The sequence below is a fragment of the Nerophis lumbriciformis genome, linkage group LG21, assembly GCF_033978685.3.
Source record: "Nerophis lumbriciformis linkage group LG21, RoL_Nlum_v2.1, whole genome shotgun sequence".
NCBI classification, from domain to species: Eukaryota; Metazoa; Chordata; class Actinopteri; order Syngnathiformes; family Syngnathidae; genus Nerophis; species Nerophis lumbriciformis.
In genome coordinates, this window is record NC_084568.2 from 18417003 (window position 1) to 18434691 (window position 17689).

General features: G+C 40.6%; 1 protein-coding gene across 1 annotated transcript in view; it reads left to right on the plus strand.

The window, feature by feature from the left end:
* The window catches only part of tgfbr2b (transforming growth factor beta receptor 2b), a 72971-nt gene extending 55843 nt beyond the window's left edge, over positions 1-17128 (plus strand). The window contains exons 6-7 of the mRNA XM_061982782.2: positions 36-160; positions 13076-17128. Of these exons, the coding sequence (XP_061838766.1) occupies positions 36-160; positions 13076-13255 (305 nt within the window). The 3' untranslated portion in view covers positions 13256-17128. The remainder of the gene's footprint in view (positions 1-35; positions 161-13075) is intronic.
* The last annotated feature ends 561 nt before the right edge of the window (positions 17129-17689 follow it).

The following is a 17689-nucleotide window of genomic DNA, read 5'->3' on the forward strand; positions in this document are numbered from 1 at the left end:
TTCAATCTTTTGCCCGTCTGTCTTTGTTAATGCAGAGGTAAAAGAGTATGAGCCTCCTTTCGGAAACCTGAGGGAGCACCCGTGTGTAGAGAGCATGAAGGACAGCGTTCTCCGAGACCGGGGAAGACCTGAGATTCCTAACAGCTGGATCAACCACACAGTAAGTGATCACATGCACACAAGCACTCAGAGCCCAAACCGAAATGCGTCTTTGGTTACCACTTCACTCACCAGTCAAGTTATTCATAATATAGAAGGGCTCGGTCTGACAAAACGGTGCCAGTATTTTGTTTTTTTAATTGCATGTACACTCCAGTATGACAGATGACATTTCCACCACAAGACATGGTTGAAACTTGAGACTCATAGTTGTCACTGTTATTTTAATAACACTGACTTGAATTTTGGGTGGTGCCATGTGAGTATCCACACAATGATGTCAAAGTAGTGCTGTCAAACTAGTCATTTTTCCACCCTTTGGAATTTTGATTAATTGAAGGGAAATACTTACTTGCATAATTCAAAATAATTTAAAAAAAAGACCCCAGTATTTTGACACAAATGCAATGTTATTGTCAGAATGTCATACACAAACATTTTCCCAATGTTTTACTTGTATTCACATCATTTATTTGCTCACAACCTGGCAACAGTATTTTCAAATGTCATGCTGGGGTGTATTTTGAAGTTTGCCAGCAAGCACACCAGTTGGAGTCTCCTTACTCATCTTTGCTTTTTGTGATTGATTTGTGTTTGTACATGATTAATGCAACAATTTCTTGGAACCAGTCGCATGCATTAACACGTTTACAGTCGTGGTCAAAAGTTTACATACACTTGTGAAGGACATAATGTCATGGCTGTCTTGAGTTTCCAATAATTTCTACAACTCTTATTTTTTTGTGATAGAGTGACTGGAGCACATGTTTGTCACAAAAAACATTCATGAATTTTTTTTTTTAATGAATTTATTATGGGTCTACTGAAAATGTGACCAAATCTGCTGGTTCAAAAGTATACATACAGCAACATACATTATCAATTTTGATGATGTAAAAAAGTTACAATCAAATCAAATTAGCTCCATGGCATGGCCTCTTAACTTCTTGTGAGTAAATATGATTGACGACACCTGTTGACTTCTCTGAGCCCATTTAAATAGGGCTCATGTGATGCAGTCATTAGACTCGGTTACAAACGCGACAATGGAAAAGTCAAAGGAACTCAGCACAGATCTGAAAAAACGAATCATTGACTTGAACAAGTCAGGAAAGTCACTTAAAGCCATTACAAAGCAGCTTAAGGTCCCAAGAGCAACTGTGCAGACAATTGTTAGAAAGTATAAAGTGCATGGCACAGTTTTGTCACTGCTACGATCAGGAAGAAAACGCAAGCTATCACCTGCTGCTGAGAGAAAATTGGTCAGGATGATCAAGAGTCAACCAAGAACCACCAAAAAGCAGGTCTGCAATGAATTGGAAGCTGCTGGAACATAGGTGTCAGTGTCCACAGTCAAGCGTACAAGAAGGAAGCCCTTGCTCCAGATGCGACACCTTAAGGCTCGTCTAATGTTTGCTGCTGATCACAAGGACAAAGATAAGACCTTCTGGAGGAAAGTTCTGTGGTCAGATGAAACAAAAATTGAACTGTTTGGCCACAATACCCAACAATATGTTTGGAGGAGAAAAGGTGAGGCCTTTAATCCCAGGAACACCATGCCCACCGTCAAGCATGGTGGTGGTAGTATTATGCTCCGGGCCTGTTTTGCTGCCAATGGAACTGGTGCTTCACAGAAAGTGAATGGGACAATGAAAAAGGAGGATTACCTTCAAATTCTTCAGGACAACCTAAAATCATCAGCCCAGAGGTTGGGTCTTGGGCGCAGTTGGGTGTTCCAACAGGACAATGACCCCAAACACACATCAAAAGTGGTAAAGGAATAGCTAAATCAGGCTAGAATTAAGGTTTTAGAATGGCCTTCCCAAAGTCCTCACTTAAACGTGTGGACAATGCTGAAGAAACAAGTCCATGTCAGAAAACCAACAAATTTAGCTGAACTGCACAAATTGTGTCAAGCGGAGTGGTCAAAAATTCAACCAGAAGCTTGCCAGCAACAACAAAAATACAACAAAAACCACCCCAAGCCGAAAGCCCACGTTGTGGTGAGGGACAACGCACGCAGTATGGCAAAAGCTACGGTGGAGTTTGGTGTGGCTAGTCTGCCCTGCATGGCGCACACTTTGCAGCTTGCAGTGAACAGAGGAGCCCTGTCTCAATGCAGCATTTCAGAAGCTCTGGCTGACTGCTGGGCCACTTCATTGATTGATTGATTGAAACTTGTATTAGTAGATTGTACAGTACAGTACATATTCCGTACAATTGACCACTAAATGGTAACACCCGAATAAGTTTTTCAACTTGTTTAAGTCGGGGTCCATGTTAATCAATTCATGGTAAATTCAAGCACTCACTACTAGCTTGCAGCACATTTGTTACTCATACAAATATGTTAGAGCAGGGCAGATTGAGCCCAGTTTATAATTTCCTGTTATACATTATGCCAGGCAGTATTGCACTAAAAGAGGACTATGTTATTGTTTACTTTATTACTCTAGTATACTCTGGACTGAAGCTGTGTGCCTTCATTGTTTTGTAGCTGTTGTTTTGAGGCATATTTAAAAAAAATAATGCACTTTGTGAAAGTCAAAGTATAGTATTTTCCATAGTGGGTATCATGATTTTCTCAGGGAGAGCATGTTCCAAATTCCAAGCTGCTGTTTTGAGGCATGTTAAAAAAAAATGCACTTTGTGACTTCAATAATAAATATGGCAGTGCCATGTTGGCACTTTTTTCCATAACTTGAGTTGATTTATTTTGGAAAACCTTGTTACATTGTTTAATGCATCCAGCGGGGCATCACAACAGAATTAGGCATAATAATGTGTTAATTCCACGACTGTATGTATCGGTATCGGTAATTAAGAGTTGGACAATATCGGAATATCGGATATCGGCAAAAAAGCCATTATCGGACTAGGGATGTCCCGATCCGATATTTGGATCGGATCGGCTGCCGATATTTGCCAAAAATTGCGTATCGGCAAGGCATGGGAAAATGCCGATCCAGATCCAGTTTAAAAAAAAACTCCGGTTCGTGTTTTCCAAAGCACCGATTTAAATAATACATTCCACTTTTCTGCTGCTCCCTAATTTCCGTTCCGCATTTTCCAGCACACTTTCAACACATCCACAGGTCTGTAGATTATCACGCAATTGCTTTTAGCTGCTGGCATTACACGACAGGCTCTTCTCACTCTTTCCTGTGTCTCCCTCTCACAGACAGCGAGCGCACCTTCTTACACACGTCACATACTGTCACGTCATACGTCACATACGTATATGTCCTCCCGGAGCAGAGAGGTAGCAGCATGGCTAATGTTAGCTGTGATGCTAGCGCAGCCGTGTGACCAACGTTCTCTCTAAGGTGCGCGCTTGTGCAATTGCAAACTGCTCAAGTGTCCTCTGCGCATAGCAATTGTATGCCACGCACAAAATCACATAAAAAAATAAGCGCATAACAATTTTCGACACACGGACACGACAGAGAAAACAGTTTTCGTCATCATTGTTCAAATATTATAACGTCTGTTGAGACGCTTATCTCCATTCGGTGCCACACGCCCACACCATCAAAATGCCAAGGCAAAAATTTCCAGATCAACACCGTATGAAAAAATTAGTGATTTTTTTAGTTGTGATTTCCTTCTCTGCATGAAAGTTTAAAAGTAGCATATATTAATGCAGTATGAAGAAGAATGTTTTAATGTAGACATGCAAGCCTTGAAAGAAAATTTTGAAAATCAAGACTACATTTCCTGCAAATGGGTGCATTTCTACCCTATATTTTAACTTTAGATTTATTCTCATATCAAACTCTTTTGGCTGTCTTTTTGACACTTACATCAGGCGCCCCCCTCCACACCCTGGATTATAAATAATGTAAATAATTCAATGTGATTATCTTGTGTGATGACTGTATTATGATGATAGTATATATCTGTATCATGAATCAATTTAAGTGGACCCCGACTTTAACAAGTTGAAAAACTTATTCTGGTGTTACCATTTAGTGGTCAATTGTACGGAATATGTACTTCACTGTGCAACCTACTAATAAAAGTCTCAATCAATCAATCAAAACACAGAATCATCATACTGCTGTGATTATATGCATCAAGTGTTCATTCAAGGCTAAGGCAAAATATCGAGATATATATCGTGTATCGCAATATGGCCTTAAAATATCGCAATATTAAAAAAAGGCCATATCGCCCAGCCCTAGTTTCAATGATGCCATTTCTGTTTGTCATGTATAATTTTGTCTATTTTGTGTTTATCATTGAATAAACAGGTCAGTTTCTTGTTACCAACCATTGTGTATTATTCAAACTCCCCTAATTCAGCTGGCTAGTTGTTATCAAGAGTACTAAAACCCTTTTCAACATGATTCTGACAACTAAGTAGGCTAAATGACTTTAAACTTCAATACATGCTCGGATAGGCCAGTATCGGTCAGTATCGGTATCGGTCAGTATCGGTATCGGATTGGAAATGCAAAAACAATATCGGTATCGGATCGGAAGTGCAAAAACCTGGATCGGGACATCCCTATATCGGACATCTCTATTTTTTAACCCAAATAGGTGAAATTAGATAATCTCCCACGGCACACCAGACTGTATCTCACAGCCGCAGCCGCAGCACAGATGTTGAAAAACACTCTTGTAGAGCGACTTAGCGGAAAGTAGCTGGAATATTGTCTGTTTGTACGGAGGCCTGAAGTTTAGCATATAATAATCTAATAAGGGAAACAAATCTGGTACCAAATCCGAACCTCGACGCAGCCTAGGGGTAGTCCCACTCCACCCTGTCAAAGGGTGTGTCCACATCCTAGGATATTAATATCTTAGGGAATTTGTTGTTTATATCGTGAGTGTATATAATATTAAGTAGCCTCCTGATATTTAAAAACAATTGTCTATCTTTTATGAATCCAGTTTGATCCTCAGAAATTATTGTTGAAAGGATACGTTCCAAATGTGTAGCTAAAATTTTGGCAATAATCTTAACATCCAGTAAGCTCACTGGCCTGTATGAACCTGGTTCTAGCGGCTCTTTCTCTTTCTTATAAATTAAGGAGACGCTGGCGTGATAAAAAGTCTGTGGTAGACAGCCTTTGATCAATGCTCCATTAAATACTTCTAACAACATAGGTGATAGTTGGTTTTTAAATGCTTTATAGAATTCTGTGGTGTAGCCGTCTGGGCCTGGCGCCTTGGCTGCCTTGGAGCAAGACAATGCTTTGTATTGCTTTTTCTAATTCCTCTTTTTTAATGGGATTTTCTGTTTGTTCTCAGAGCTTATTTTTGGGATGTTCAATTTATCAAAGAAGTTAGCAATTAGCGTTGAGTCTGCTTTAGATTCTGAGGAGTATAATTTAATATAAAAATTTCTAAAGGTATTATTAATCACCACTGGATCTATCGTAGTTTGTCCTGACTGTTCTTATTTCTGTAATTAATCTTGTTGCTGCCTGTTCCCTTATTTGATGTGCTAACATTTTCCTCGTGTTTTTCCCGTATTCATAATGTTTGTCTTACTTGGATAAGAAGTTGTATTGTTTCTGTAGTATACAGTAAGTTGAGTTCTGTTTGAATATATATTTGTTGTTTATGCAAGTCTGGTGAAGGGGAGATTGAGTTTTTAAAAAAATTTAAATCTGCTATTTCCTTTGACTCTACTTTGTTTATTAATTAAGATGCTCCATGAAATTATCTGTCCTCTCATGTATGCTTCCAGAGCCTTCTATAGTGTAGATCTTGATATTTCTTTTGCATCATTGGTTGATAAATATAGATCAATTTGTTGTTTAATTTCCTCTCCTGATTTCTTACCCGACAGCAAGCAATTATCAAACCGCCATGTTCTATATGCATGTTTATGTCCAAGAGCCAACTGGAGAGTTACTTGACTATGATCAGAGAGTACTATTGTTCCATATTCACAGCTTTAAACTGATAACAGTTTAGAATCTATTAAGACAAAATCTATTCTGGAATAGTGTACTGGAGAGAAGTAGGAGTATACTCATGTATTAGAAAACAAAGCTCTCCAGGGGTCTTTTATTGTATATGTTTGCATGAAATTATGAACCCTCTTTGCCGATTTTGATAAACCTATTGGTCTATGTGAAGATCTGTCCAGAAAAGGGTCCAATACCATGTTGAAGTCACCCCCAAGAAGGAGCTGGTGAGAATCTATATTCAGTCCTTTTGAAAAGGAAGATTGTATAAACTGCTCGTCATCTACATTGGGAGCATATATGTTTGCTAGCATTACTGGATTATTATGCAGGTTTCATGTTACTATGATATATCTTCCTTGAGAGTCTGTTAGGATGTTGGATGCTGTGAAAATAACTGTTCTTTTTCTTATTGCTGTGCCTCTACTCTTATTTCTGTTAATTCACCTGACCATTTTTTGGCTTTGTTTTTAAAGAGACACTTGCCCAAAACACGTCTGCAGGGAAATCCAACCTCTGACGTTCATACACTCAGTCTTACAATCAACAGTTTGGGTTCCTCACTCTAATTTCCGTTTTTATTCCGTTCCCCCCTCGAATGTAGTGGAGATGCGTTTGATGATTTTTTTTCAGCTTTTTGCGGATCTTCTAAGGAATGCCTGGAGTCGTTCACTGTTGTCACCAGTCTGGCATGATAATACCGGCTGTATGGGACTCCCGCTGTCCGCAGCATGGCTTTTACCTGGTTAAAGGATGCTCGCAGCCGGCCGACCTCGGGGCTCATATCAGGGAAGATGTGGACGGCGGAACCTATTATAATGAAGACGTCCCTTGTCCCGGGGTAATTTGAGGATCCTGTCCTTGTCGGAGTAGTAATGTAGGCGAACAATCATGGCTCGTGGGCTTTCGTCTTTACGCGGCTTTGGTGCGAGGGTGGGGTGAGCCCTTTCTATGACGATCGGTGATGCAAAGTTTTCCTCACCGAGCACTTCGGGAAGAAACTCCGTTACAAGTCGGCTTGGATTACTGGCCTCTGCGGCTTCTGTTCTCAAGGTCGGTGCATTTACCTTGTAGCCTCTTTACCTCCTTCGTTAGCGATTCGTGCAAATTCTCCAAGGTTACAAGTCTGTCAGAGTTGTTGTTGTTGAGTGATGTTTCCATTTTTTGTGTGTCTCTCATATATCCATCCATCCATCCATCCATCTTCTTCCGCTTATCCGAGGTCGGGTCGCGGGGGCAGCAGCCCAAGCAGGGAAGCCCAGACTCTCCTCTCCCCAGCCACTTTGTCCAGCTCTTCCCGGGGGATCCCGAGGCGTTCCCAGGCCAGCCGGGAGACATAGTCTTCCCAACGTGTCCTGGGTCTTCCCCGTGGCCTCCTACCGGTTGGACGTGCCCTAAACACCTCCCTAGGGAGGCGTTCGGGTGGCATCCTGACCAGATGCCCGAACCACCTCATCTGGCTCCTCTCAATGTGGAGGAGCAGCGGCTTTACTTTGAGCTCTTCCCGGATGGCAGAGCTTCTCACCCTATCTCTAAGGGAGAGCCCCGCCACCCGGCGGAGGAAACTCATTTCGGCCGCCTGTACCCGTGATCTGGTCCTTTCGGTCATAACCCAAAGCTCATGACCATAAGTGAGGATGGGAACGTAGATCGACCGGTAAATTGAGAGCTTTGCCTTCCGGCTCAGCTCCACAACGGATCGATACAGCGTCCGCATTACTCAAGACGCCGCACCGATCCGCTTGTCGATCTCACGATCCACTCTTCCCCCACTCGTGAACAAGACTCCTAGGTACTTGAACTCCTCCACTCGGGGCAGGGTCTCCTCCCCAACCCGGAGATGGCACTCCACCATTTTCCGGGCGAGAACCATGGACTCGGACTTGGAGGTGCTGATTCCCATCCCAGTTGCTTCACACTCGGCTGCGAACCGATCCAGTGAGAGCTGAAGATCCTGGCCAGATGAAGCCATCAGGACCACATCATCTGCAAAAAGCAGAAACCTAATCCTGCAGCCAGTCTCTCATATAACGTTTGTATTTTCTGTGAGATTTTATCTCGCAGAATATCTGCTTTAGCTTCCTCATAAAGGTAAGACATACACTATATTGCCAAAAGTATTTGGCCACCTGCCTTTACTCACATATTAACTTGAAGTGCCATCCCATGTCCAATTGTCCAAAATGTTTTGGTATTCTGGAGCATTCAAAGTTCCTTTCACTGGAACTAAGAGGCCAACCCCAACTCCTGATAAACAACCCCACACCATAATTCCTCCACCACCAAATTTCACACTCGGCACAATGCAGTCTGAAATGTAGCATTCTCCTGGCAACCTCCAAACCCAGACTGGTCCATCAGATTGCCAGATGGAAAAGCGTAACTCATCAGTCCAGAGAAGGCGTCTCCACTGCTCTAGAGTCCAGTGGCGACGTGCTTAACACCACTGCATCCCACGCTTTGCATTGGACTTGGTGATGTATGGCTTAGATGCAGCTGCTCGGCCATGGAAACTCATTCAATGAAGCTCTCTGCGTACTGTACGTGGGCTAATTGGAAGGTCACATGAAGTTTGGAGCTCTGTTGCAACTGACAGTGCAAAGACTTTCTGCACAATGTGCTTCAGCATCTGCTGACCTCTCTCTGTCAGTTTACGTGGCCTACCACTTGGTGGCTGACTTGCTGTTGTTCCTAAACTCTTCACTTTTCTTATAATAAAGTTGACTTTGGAATATTTAGGAGCGAGGACATTTACGACTGGATTTGTTGCACAGGTGGCATCCTATGACAGTTCCACGCTGGAAATCACTGAGAGTGGCCCACTCTTTCACAAATGTTTGCAAAAACAGTCTCCATGCCTAAGTGCTTGATTTTATACACCGGTCCAAGTGATTAGGGCACCTGATTCTCATCATTTGGATGGATGGCCAAATACTTTTGGCAATATAGTGTACCTTTATGTATCTCGTGCTGCATATGTTCAATTTGTGACTTTATATCTTCCAACATACCGTCTCGATAAGCCTGTAACTTGTTCCGAAGTGTTCTCACAGAGATAGGCACGTCGTCCTCTTGCTCCGCCATCTTGTCACTCTTTCCGCTGGGGGCCGAGATTTGAAAGGGCGAAGTTTGCAAAGTCTCTTGTGTGAGTTTCCGACTAATTCCCCCTCTTCATGGCAGAATATGTTTAGTCTTGTCGTCCGGTGGCAGAATATGGTCTCAAACAGGGGTGTCAAACTCATTTTAGATCGGGGGCCACATTGAGAAAAATGTACTCCCAAGTGGGCCGGACTGGTAAAATCACGGCACGATAACTTAAAAATAAAGACAAATTCAGATTGTTTTCTCTGTTTAAAAATAGAACAAGCACAAATGTACAAATCATAATGTTGTTGTTTTTTTTTTTACACTTACATGTTGCGATTAATAATGTATTTGTCGTTATTTATATTTTCTGAATAAATTATGTGTTAATGTTCATCAGTCAACTCATTGGTGTTAATTTTCAATCTATCAAGATACAAAAATTATATCAATCAAATTACAGGATGTTATTTATGTAGTTTGATCATTTTCCTCCACTGATGTACTAACATAATGTGGTTTATTTTGTACATATGTAGCATCATCTACTAAGATACAAAGAATTGCTATTGTGACATCCAGTAGACACATTTAGAACAGCTGTTCCGTTCATTCAAAAATTTCAGGTACATTTTTATACCTAGTAAACTCATCCCACGGGCCGCATGAAACCTGTTCGCGGGCCAGATCCAGCCCTCGGGCCGTACATTTGACATCCGTGGTCTAAAATATGTGTTATGGCTGGTCTAGATATTAAAATGATTCAAAGTCGTTAGGAGCTGCCTTCCCCTATTGCTTATTCCATTCGGCAGGAAGCGGAAATTCCATCATCTACATATTTTTAATCAGACTTTTTGTGAATGTGTTTGCAAAGATTCAACTCCTCTGAATTAACATGTGAGTTGGGCGGGGTTGGGGGCGGCGGAGTTTGGTGGTAGCTTGGGTGTATATTGTAGCGTCCCGGAAGAGTTAGTGCTGCAAGGGGTTCTGGGTATTTGTTCTGTTGTGTTTATGTTGTGTTAAGGTGCGGATGTTCTCCGGAAATGTGTTTGTCATTCTTTCTTGGTGTGGGTTCACAGTGTGGCGCATGTTTGTAACAGTGTTAAAGTTGTTTATACGGCCATCCTCAGTGTGACCTGTATAGCTTTTGATCAAGTATGCTTTGCATTCACTTGTGTGTGTTAAGGCCACATATAGTATGTGACTACCGGCACGCTGTTAGTATGGAGGAAAAGCGGACGTGACGACATTCTTGCCATCTCGGTCGTAGCATAGCTTTCGTCGGTAAAGTGTGCGGAACAAACGTCCAATTTCTTGCCACTTTCGCATCTTTGGGCCACTGGTGCAATTTGAATCTGTCCCTGTTCGTGTTGTTACACCCTCCGACAACACACCGACGAGGCATGATGTCTCCAAGGTACGGAAAACAGTCGAAAAAACGGAAAATAACAGAGCTGATTTGACTCGGTGTTTGAGAAAATGACGGATTGCTTCCCGATGTGACGCCACGTTGTGACGTCATCGCTCCGAGAGCGAATATTAGAAAGGCGTTTAATTCGCCAAAATTCGCCCATTTAGAGTTCGGAAATCGGTTAAAAAAATATATGGCCTTTTTTCTGCAACATCAAGGTATATATTGACGCTTACATAGGTCTGGTGATAATGTTCCCCTTTAATGCAAAACTTGTTTGGGTTCCTATTAAAAGGTTAATTTGTTCAACCTTGGACTGCGGCTTTGTTCAGTTTTAAATTTTGGCCCACTCTGTATTTGAGTTTGACACCCCTGATGTAGAAGAACAGCACAACAATTATTTTTTTTTTGGCCTGTCCAGCTACTCAGGCAAATCATATAGTTGATGTAGATGCCCATATCAGCTGTACAAATTTACTTTACAAAAGAGAAGTGTGGGATATTTCTCTTGTTGCCTTATTTGTATTTGACTTTATTAAATGGATTTATATTATTATTTGGTGCAGCCGGGCCAGAGCAGGAGGGGATAGAAAGAGGAAAAAAAGTAAGAAAATGCGGAGACAAGAGGGGGATAAGACAGAAAGACAACAACCACAGCAAACACAACAATAACAACATCAGCAAATAGAATATGTACAAATATGATGGTAAAAGTGATGGCAAAGAAGTTGTTAGTGAAATAAATAATACAGAAATGACAATGAACATTATTATACTACAAATGGAGCCATACAAATACCAATAGAAATAGCACTATTGATAATGAATAATATCAATAATTACCTCTATTATCAACATTACAATTGTTCAAATGCAACAATACATATATGTAACATGAAATACAAAACAAAGCAGATAAATGGAGGGGAAGAAAGAGAAGCCAACTATATTAACCTTGTAGATTGTTATAGTACCAATGGGTTAAGCTTTGTCTGTGTGCCATGTGTTACCCAGTTTCCCATAGGGCAACAACGTTAATATATGTTTGATGAAGCGTGATTATATGCATGAGTGTATGTATGTATGTATTTGTATATGTACAGTCTGTGTATATGTATGTTTGTACAGTGAATGTAAATGTATGTGTATATGTATGTTTGTACAGTGAATGTGCGTGTGGATGTACGAACTTTGAGTGTGTAGGTATGTACTGTGTTTGTGTATTTATGTGGGAGCGTAGGTACCTATGTGTAACAGCACAACATTTTAAACATTACTTAAGTCTAATCCTAACTGACTGCACTACTTCCAAGTCCCCCACAAAGTACAAGTGCATTTTGAGGGCTCTGTTAAATTGAGACATGGACACATGTCAGCATACCACAGTGCTGCAACTGTAAGTTAAGCCGGGTTCCAGTTGCTGTGGGTTGGCAGGAATTGCATTTAGAGCACCCGGACGGGAAGAGGAGAGGCATCGTTGGTATGTGAGAGAGCAACAGATGATGGCGCATTTAGCGGGAAAGAATGTGTTCATTGTGGATATTGAACTGTTAGCAGTTAAGTCTTTATTCATATTCATACACGTTGTTTACATTGACTGTTCAGATCATTTACATGCCTCCAAAGGCTCATATGTCACAGCCACTACTGACGTGTCTGCCTTTTTTGATACTAAACACTAGGGTTGGGCGATACAGACAATATAAATGATATAATTATGGCCGACGATAGAGCTACAGTATTAACAATATCGTCTAATCGCGATGATGCATGTTGATCACACATTCTAGCTGTGTCCTGAAAATTTGACAATGACAGGAGAACATACAGTACATGTCAAAGCACTGTAGAGTCCTCGCTAGCTAGCTAGTGGATAATGTCCCTCCACAGTGTGAAGCTACTTCTAAGTCAGCAATCCTTGCCTCTATAGGGACAATTAAACTACGTTTCTTACAAGCATCATCACTGAAGGACGATGAATAGCTAAACATGCTACACTACACACAGCAGAGGGATATGCTAACCGCAAACTGGACCTCTTGAATGTAAACAGAAGTGGGCGGATCATTACAAATATCGACGGTAACGATACCAAGTATAGTATCTGGTCAGGTATCAATTCAATATTACAGTGGTTACATCAATATTTTTAACTGTCAAAAATATTTTCTTGTCTTCGTTATTGTTCACAAACTCAGGAAATAAGTTTTCGCACTAGGAAAACTATATCACAATATACGTCTTTTATATTGATCGATATTAGACTTGGACTTAAACAAACTTTATTGATCCACAAGAGAAATTGGTCCACACAGTAGCTCAGTTACAAAGGATGGAAAGGCAACAGCTTGACTCTAATAAATGACTAGACTAGATACTACTTGCTTTAGTCTCACATGACCAACACATGAATCTTAAGATAAGACACCTGGGTACATTTGGGAGAGTGACAATGCAATGTACTGACCATACCTGTGCTCCACTTTTCCCCCTGCAGGGCATCCAGGTGGTGTGTTCCTCCATAGAAGACTGCTGGGATCACGACCCAGAAGCCCGCCTGACAGCCCAGTGTGTTGCCGAGCGCTTTGATGAAATGGAGTACCTGGACAAGCTGTCGGACTGCTCCGACTCGGAGGAAAAGATCCCAGAGGAAATCATTGTGGTGGACGAGAAATAGCGCAAAAAAATCAACAAAAAACACTGCTCCCTCCTGGATGGCAGAGGTATAACAAGGAACAGACTGGAAAAATAACAGAGGTTTTTAACTATTATGTCAGATTTCATGGACAAGCTTCTCAGACAAACAGGGATATCACAAAATCAAGCTTTTATTACTTTTGCACTTTATCATTATCCATGCATACTAAACGGCATATATGCAGTAACTAAAAAAAAACTTTTCATACAAAATAAAGGATATTCAAAAAGTAATTTACAATACCAAGATGGGTCGTTCCACCGAATTGGTGCCAGTTGCTTGTTGACTCCCAAAATAAACTAACATAAAAATAAAAAAACTTAACATTAAACTTACATTCAAGCATAGTATTAACAAATACATGAAATATAAGCCAAGTGGAATATTTGCCCACAGTAAGCACATTACAATTGATTCAACAAATAAAGGGTGCTAACGTGTTAGGCTTACAGGACTGAATGAAACCAGAGACATGACTGACATGGGTTTTTTAACCTTTTATTTTTAGAGTATAGTGGAGAAGTAACAAATATTTAACATTTAGGCACTATTTAAAATACAGTATTTTATATTAGTCTAATTTTAGGAAGCAGTGACAAAAGCTATTTTCCGGTGGAAAGTATTTTAAATGCATCTTTTTATTTTTAAACATGCAACCGACACTTTGCTTAAAGGAGCCATATGTGATAATCTGGCCAGAAATGGTATTGCAATCATGGTCAAAATTATGTAGTCCCCTCCCCCTCTCCTTGTCTGAGGTTGCCAGATACGCAGCCGAATCCATCTCGATCGACTGGGCTACTCCAAGGAACTTCAAACTTCCAATGCCTCTTACTAGGGGTTGACGTGCTGGGACCATAATAGCTGAATAGACAAGCGTTTTGTCAATAACGAATCTCTAAGCAACACATTTTACACAGAAATTAGGATATTTTCAGGAAGAAGTACGTCATGCCTGCATACAATATTACAACAAATGGCAATCATATGGTTATTGTCAGTACTAACAGAAAACAAAGACTAAAACAAACTACAACCAAAGCTACCAATGGTTATTCTGGTGAAAATAAGTAGAGCATGCTTAGCAGCCTAATGTACGCCCAAAACTATAGGAGATATTTTACTAAGGTATGCCTATAGGCTACTGTTTAAAGGCCTACTGAAATGCGATTTTCTTATTTAAACGGGGATAGCAGGTACATTCTATGTGTCATACTTGATCATTTTGCGATATCGCCATATTTTTGCTGAAAGGATTTAGTAGAGAACATTGACGATAAAGTTTGCAACTTTTGGTCGCTGATAAAAAAGCCTTGCCTGTACTGGAAGTAGCAGACGATATGCGCGTGACGTCACAGGTTGTGGAGCTCCTCACATCTGCACATTGTTTACAATCATGGCCACCAGCAGCGAGAGCGATTCGGACCGAGAAAGCGACGATTTCCCCATTAATTTGAGCGAGGATGAAAGATTTGTGGATGAGGAAAGTGAGAGTGAAGGACTAGAGGGCAGTGGGAGCGATTCAGATAGGGAAGATGCTGTGAGAGGCGGGTGGCACCTGATATTCAGCTGGGAATGACTAAAACAGTAAATAAACACAAGACATATATATACTCTGTTAGCCACAACACAACCAGGTTTATATTTAATATGCCACAAATTAATCCCGCATAACAAACACCTCCCCCCTCCCGTCCATATAACCCGCCAATACAACTCAAACACCTGCACAACACACTCAATCCCACAGCCCCAAAGTTCATACAGCACATATATTTCCCCAAAGTCCCCAAAGTTACGTACGTGACATGCACATAGCGGCACGCAATCAAATGTTTGGAAGCCGCAGCTGCATGCGTACTCACGGTACCGCATCTGCGTATCCAACTCAAAGTCCTCCTGGTAAGAGTTTATGTTGTCCCAGTTCTCCACAGGCCAATGGTAAAGCTTGACTGTCATCTTCCGGGAATGTAAACAATGAAATACCGGCTGTGTTATCCGGCACAACAGTCAGGGGGTGCATTCTACGGTGGGGGTGCGTTATCCGGCACAACACCTGCCGCAATACACCGTTTCCCTCCTACAGCTTTCTTCTTTGCTGTCTCCATTGTTCATTGAACAAATTGCAAAAGATTCACCAACACAGATGTCCAGAATACTGTGGAATTTTGCGATGAAAACAGACGACTTAATAGCTGGCCACCATGCTGTCCCAAAATGTCCTCTACAATCCTTGACGTCATCATACCGAGACGTTTTCAGCAGGATATTTCGCGCGAGATTTAAAATTGCACTTTAGTAAGCTAACCCGGCCGTATTGGCATGTGTTGCAATGTTAAGATTTCATCATTGATATATAAACTATCAGACTGCGTGGTCGGTAGTAGTGGGTTTCAGTAGGCCTTTAACTTGGTACATATAGTCCACAATATGCAAACACGAATGAGGAATTATTTTATCATGTGATTTAGCTGTAACCATACGTTTCACATTGCCATGACGACAGCCGTGCTAATGTTGAAACCCATTTCCTCAGCGTGTCAGCATATTGAGAACGAAACAGGCACTGACACTACCCATATCCACATAGGTTTTATTTGTCGAAAATATATTTTGCCCTGTCTGACACATTGACATATGTATTCGAACATTGACCGGGCTAGCATGCTAAGCATCACACTAGGAGCTAAGCACCATCAAACTAAGGATTCGTTGCATGAACATACTAGCTTTGTTAGACAAAATCATAGACTGTATTGGACAATATAGTTTACATACGAAATATCCATTTCCATTTTTTTTTACAAGTAATAGGTAAGTAAGGCATTTACGTTTTCTTATCAAGGAGGAAATGACCAAGTTTCGCGTCCGATTAAATAATCTTCTCCGCCTTCAATCGTCTCCATCTTTAATCCTCAATACAAATCCTAGTTTTGCTCCTGGCTTTGTCATGAATAAGTTGGGAATCGTAACGACGCCTTTTGGATTTACTAAGGTCTGACATGTTTAGTAACCTTACCAGAAGATGGCGGTGCGTAACTGGCACCCTGCATGTGATACTCAGACTTTCTCATTGGTCAAACGGTGGAGGGCGGGGCATCAAAATGAAAACAATAAGATTTCGGGGCTGTAAATCTAATTTTGAAATGAGCATTTCCCGGCTGAACTACCGTTATCAGTTATAGAGGTATTCGAAAAGAACATGATTTATTAATGCCTTTTGACATATCAGGGCCATTTAATGATGACTTGACATGAACGTATTACATATGGCTCCTTTTAATCATTTGTTTTCCTTTTACAATGCATTTTATCGGGCATTACTACATTTTATTTCCCTGGGATGCAAATGCCACCAATTCAGTGGAATGGACTGCAAATAACACTGTCCCCTCCATGTTTAATGGCAGCGGCAGCAGTACAGCCGTTTTGAAACCAAAACAAAGGTTTCACAGATCATTTTTCTTGCGCCGTGAAGACAATGTATTCGAAAAGATGTGTGTGTTAATCAGAGTCGTGTGGTATACAACAAATGAGGAAGTCTGCCTAATCATTGCCGGACAATAAAGAGGAAAGGTTACGTAATAAAAGATCTAACCTGCTGCCTGTTAATAAAGCTGAATTATTTATACATATTTAGAAAAAAAATGTTTGCATGAACGTTTTAAGCTATAATTATTGATGCATAAAGTAGTGGTGTTATTGTTTTCATGGGTTTGTCAGCTGGTTTTGAGCAAGCCAGTGAAAGTTACTATATTTGGAAAGCCTTAACAGACATTTGCAATGTAATTAATGACAATGATATTGCTTTGCCGTTTAATAATATGTAAATACACTGAATGCTTAAGCCTGGCAGAGTTATGTCGTCCATTTTTACATTTTCTTCATGTTTTCCCTCCCAGCAGTACTCATTGTTTACAGTGTTAGTTTTTTACTCACTCAACAAAGCTGTCTTGAATGCATTTCCACCCAGCAAGGACGGGGGCGTAAACCAAAGACTGTTTCTTGTGTCGTTTCTGTATCATTTTGCAGATTAAATTGTTGTCTAAGCCTATTCTGATTTCCCACCTGTTGTCTTCTCTGTGGGTTGAAATGTTGGTATCAATCCGATACCTAGTACCGGTACATACCGGGCCAGCTGATACTGATGCAGATACTTTTAAATGATTTTGTAATTATGCACTTTAATTGTGTTGATCATATATAATCAGATCAAAACAGGACATTTTTTATTTGTGAATAAAATACATGTGTAATATGTGTAACAATATCAAAATAATTATTTCAGTTTAATAAGTATTATCGTTTGAGCAAAATAAGCAAAAGCAAAAATAACCTGGGTTTGTGAACAATATATAAATACAACATTATAAGGAACACCACAAAAATATATTTGAAAAAAAAAAACATCGA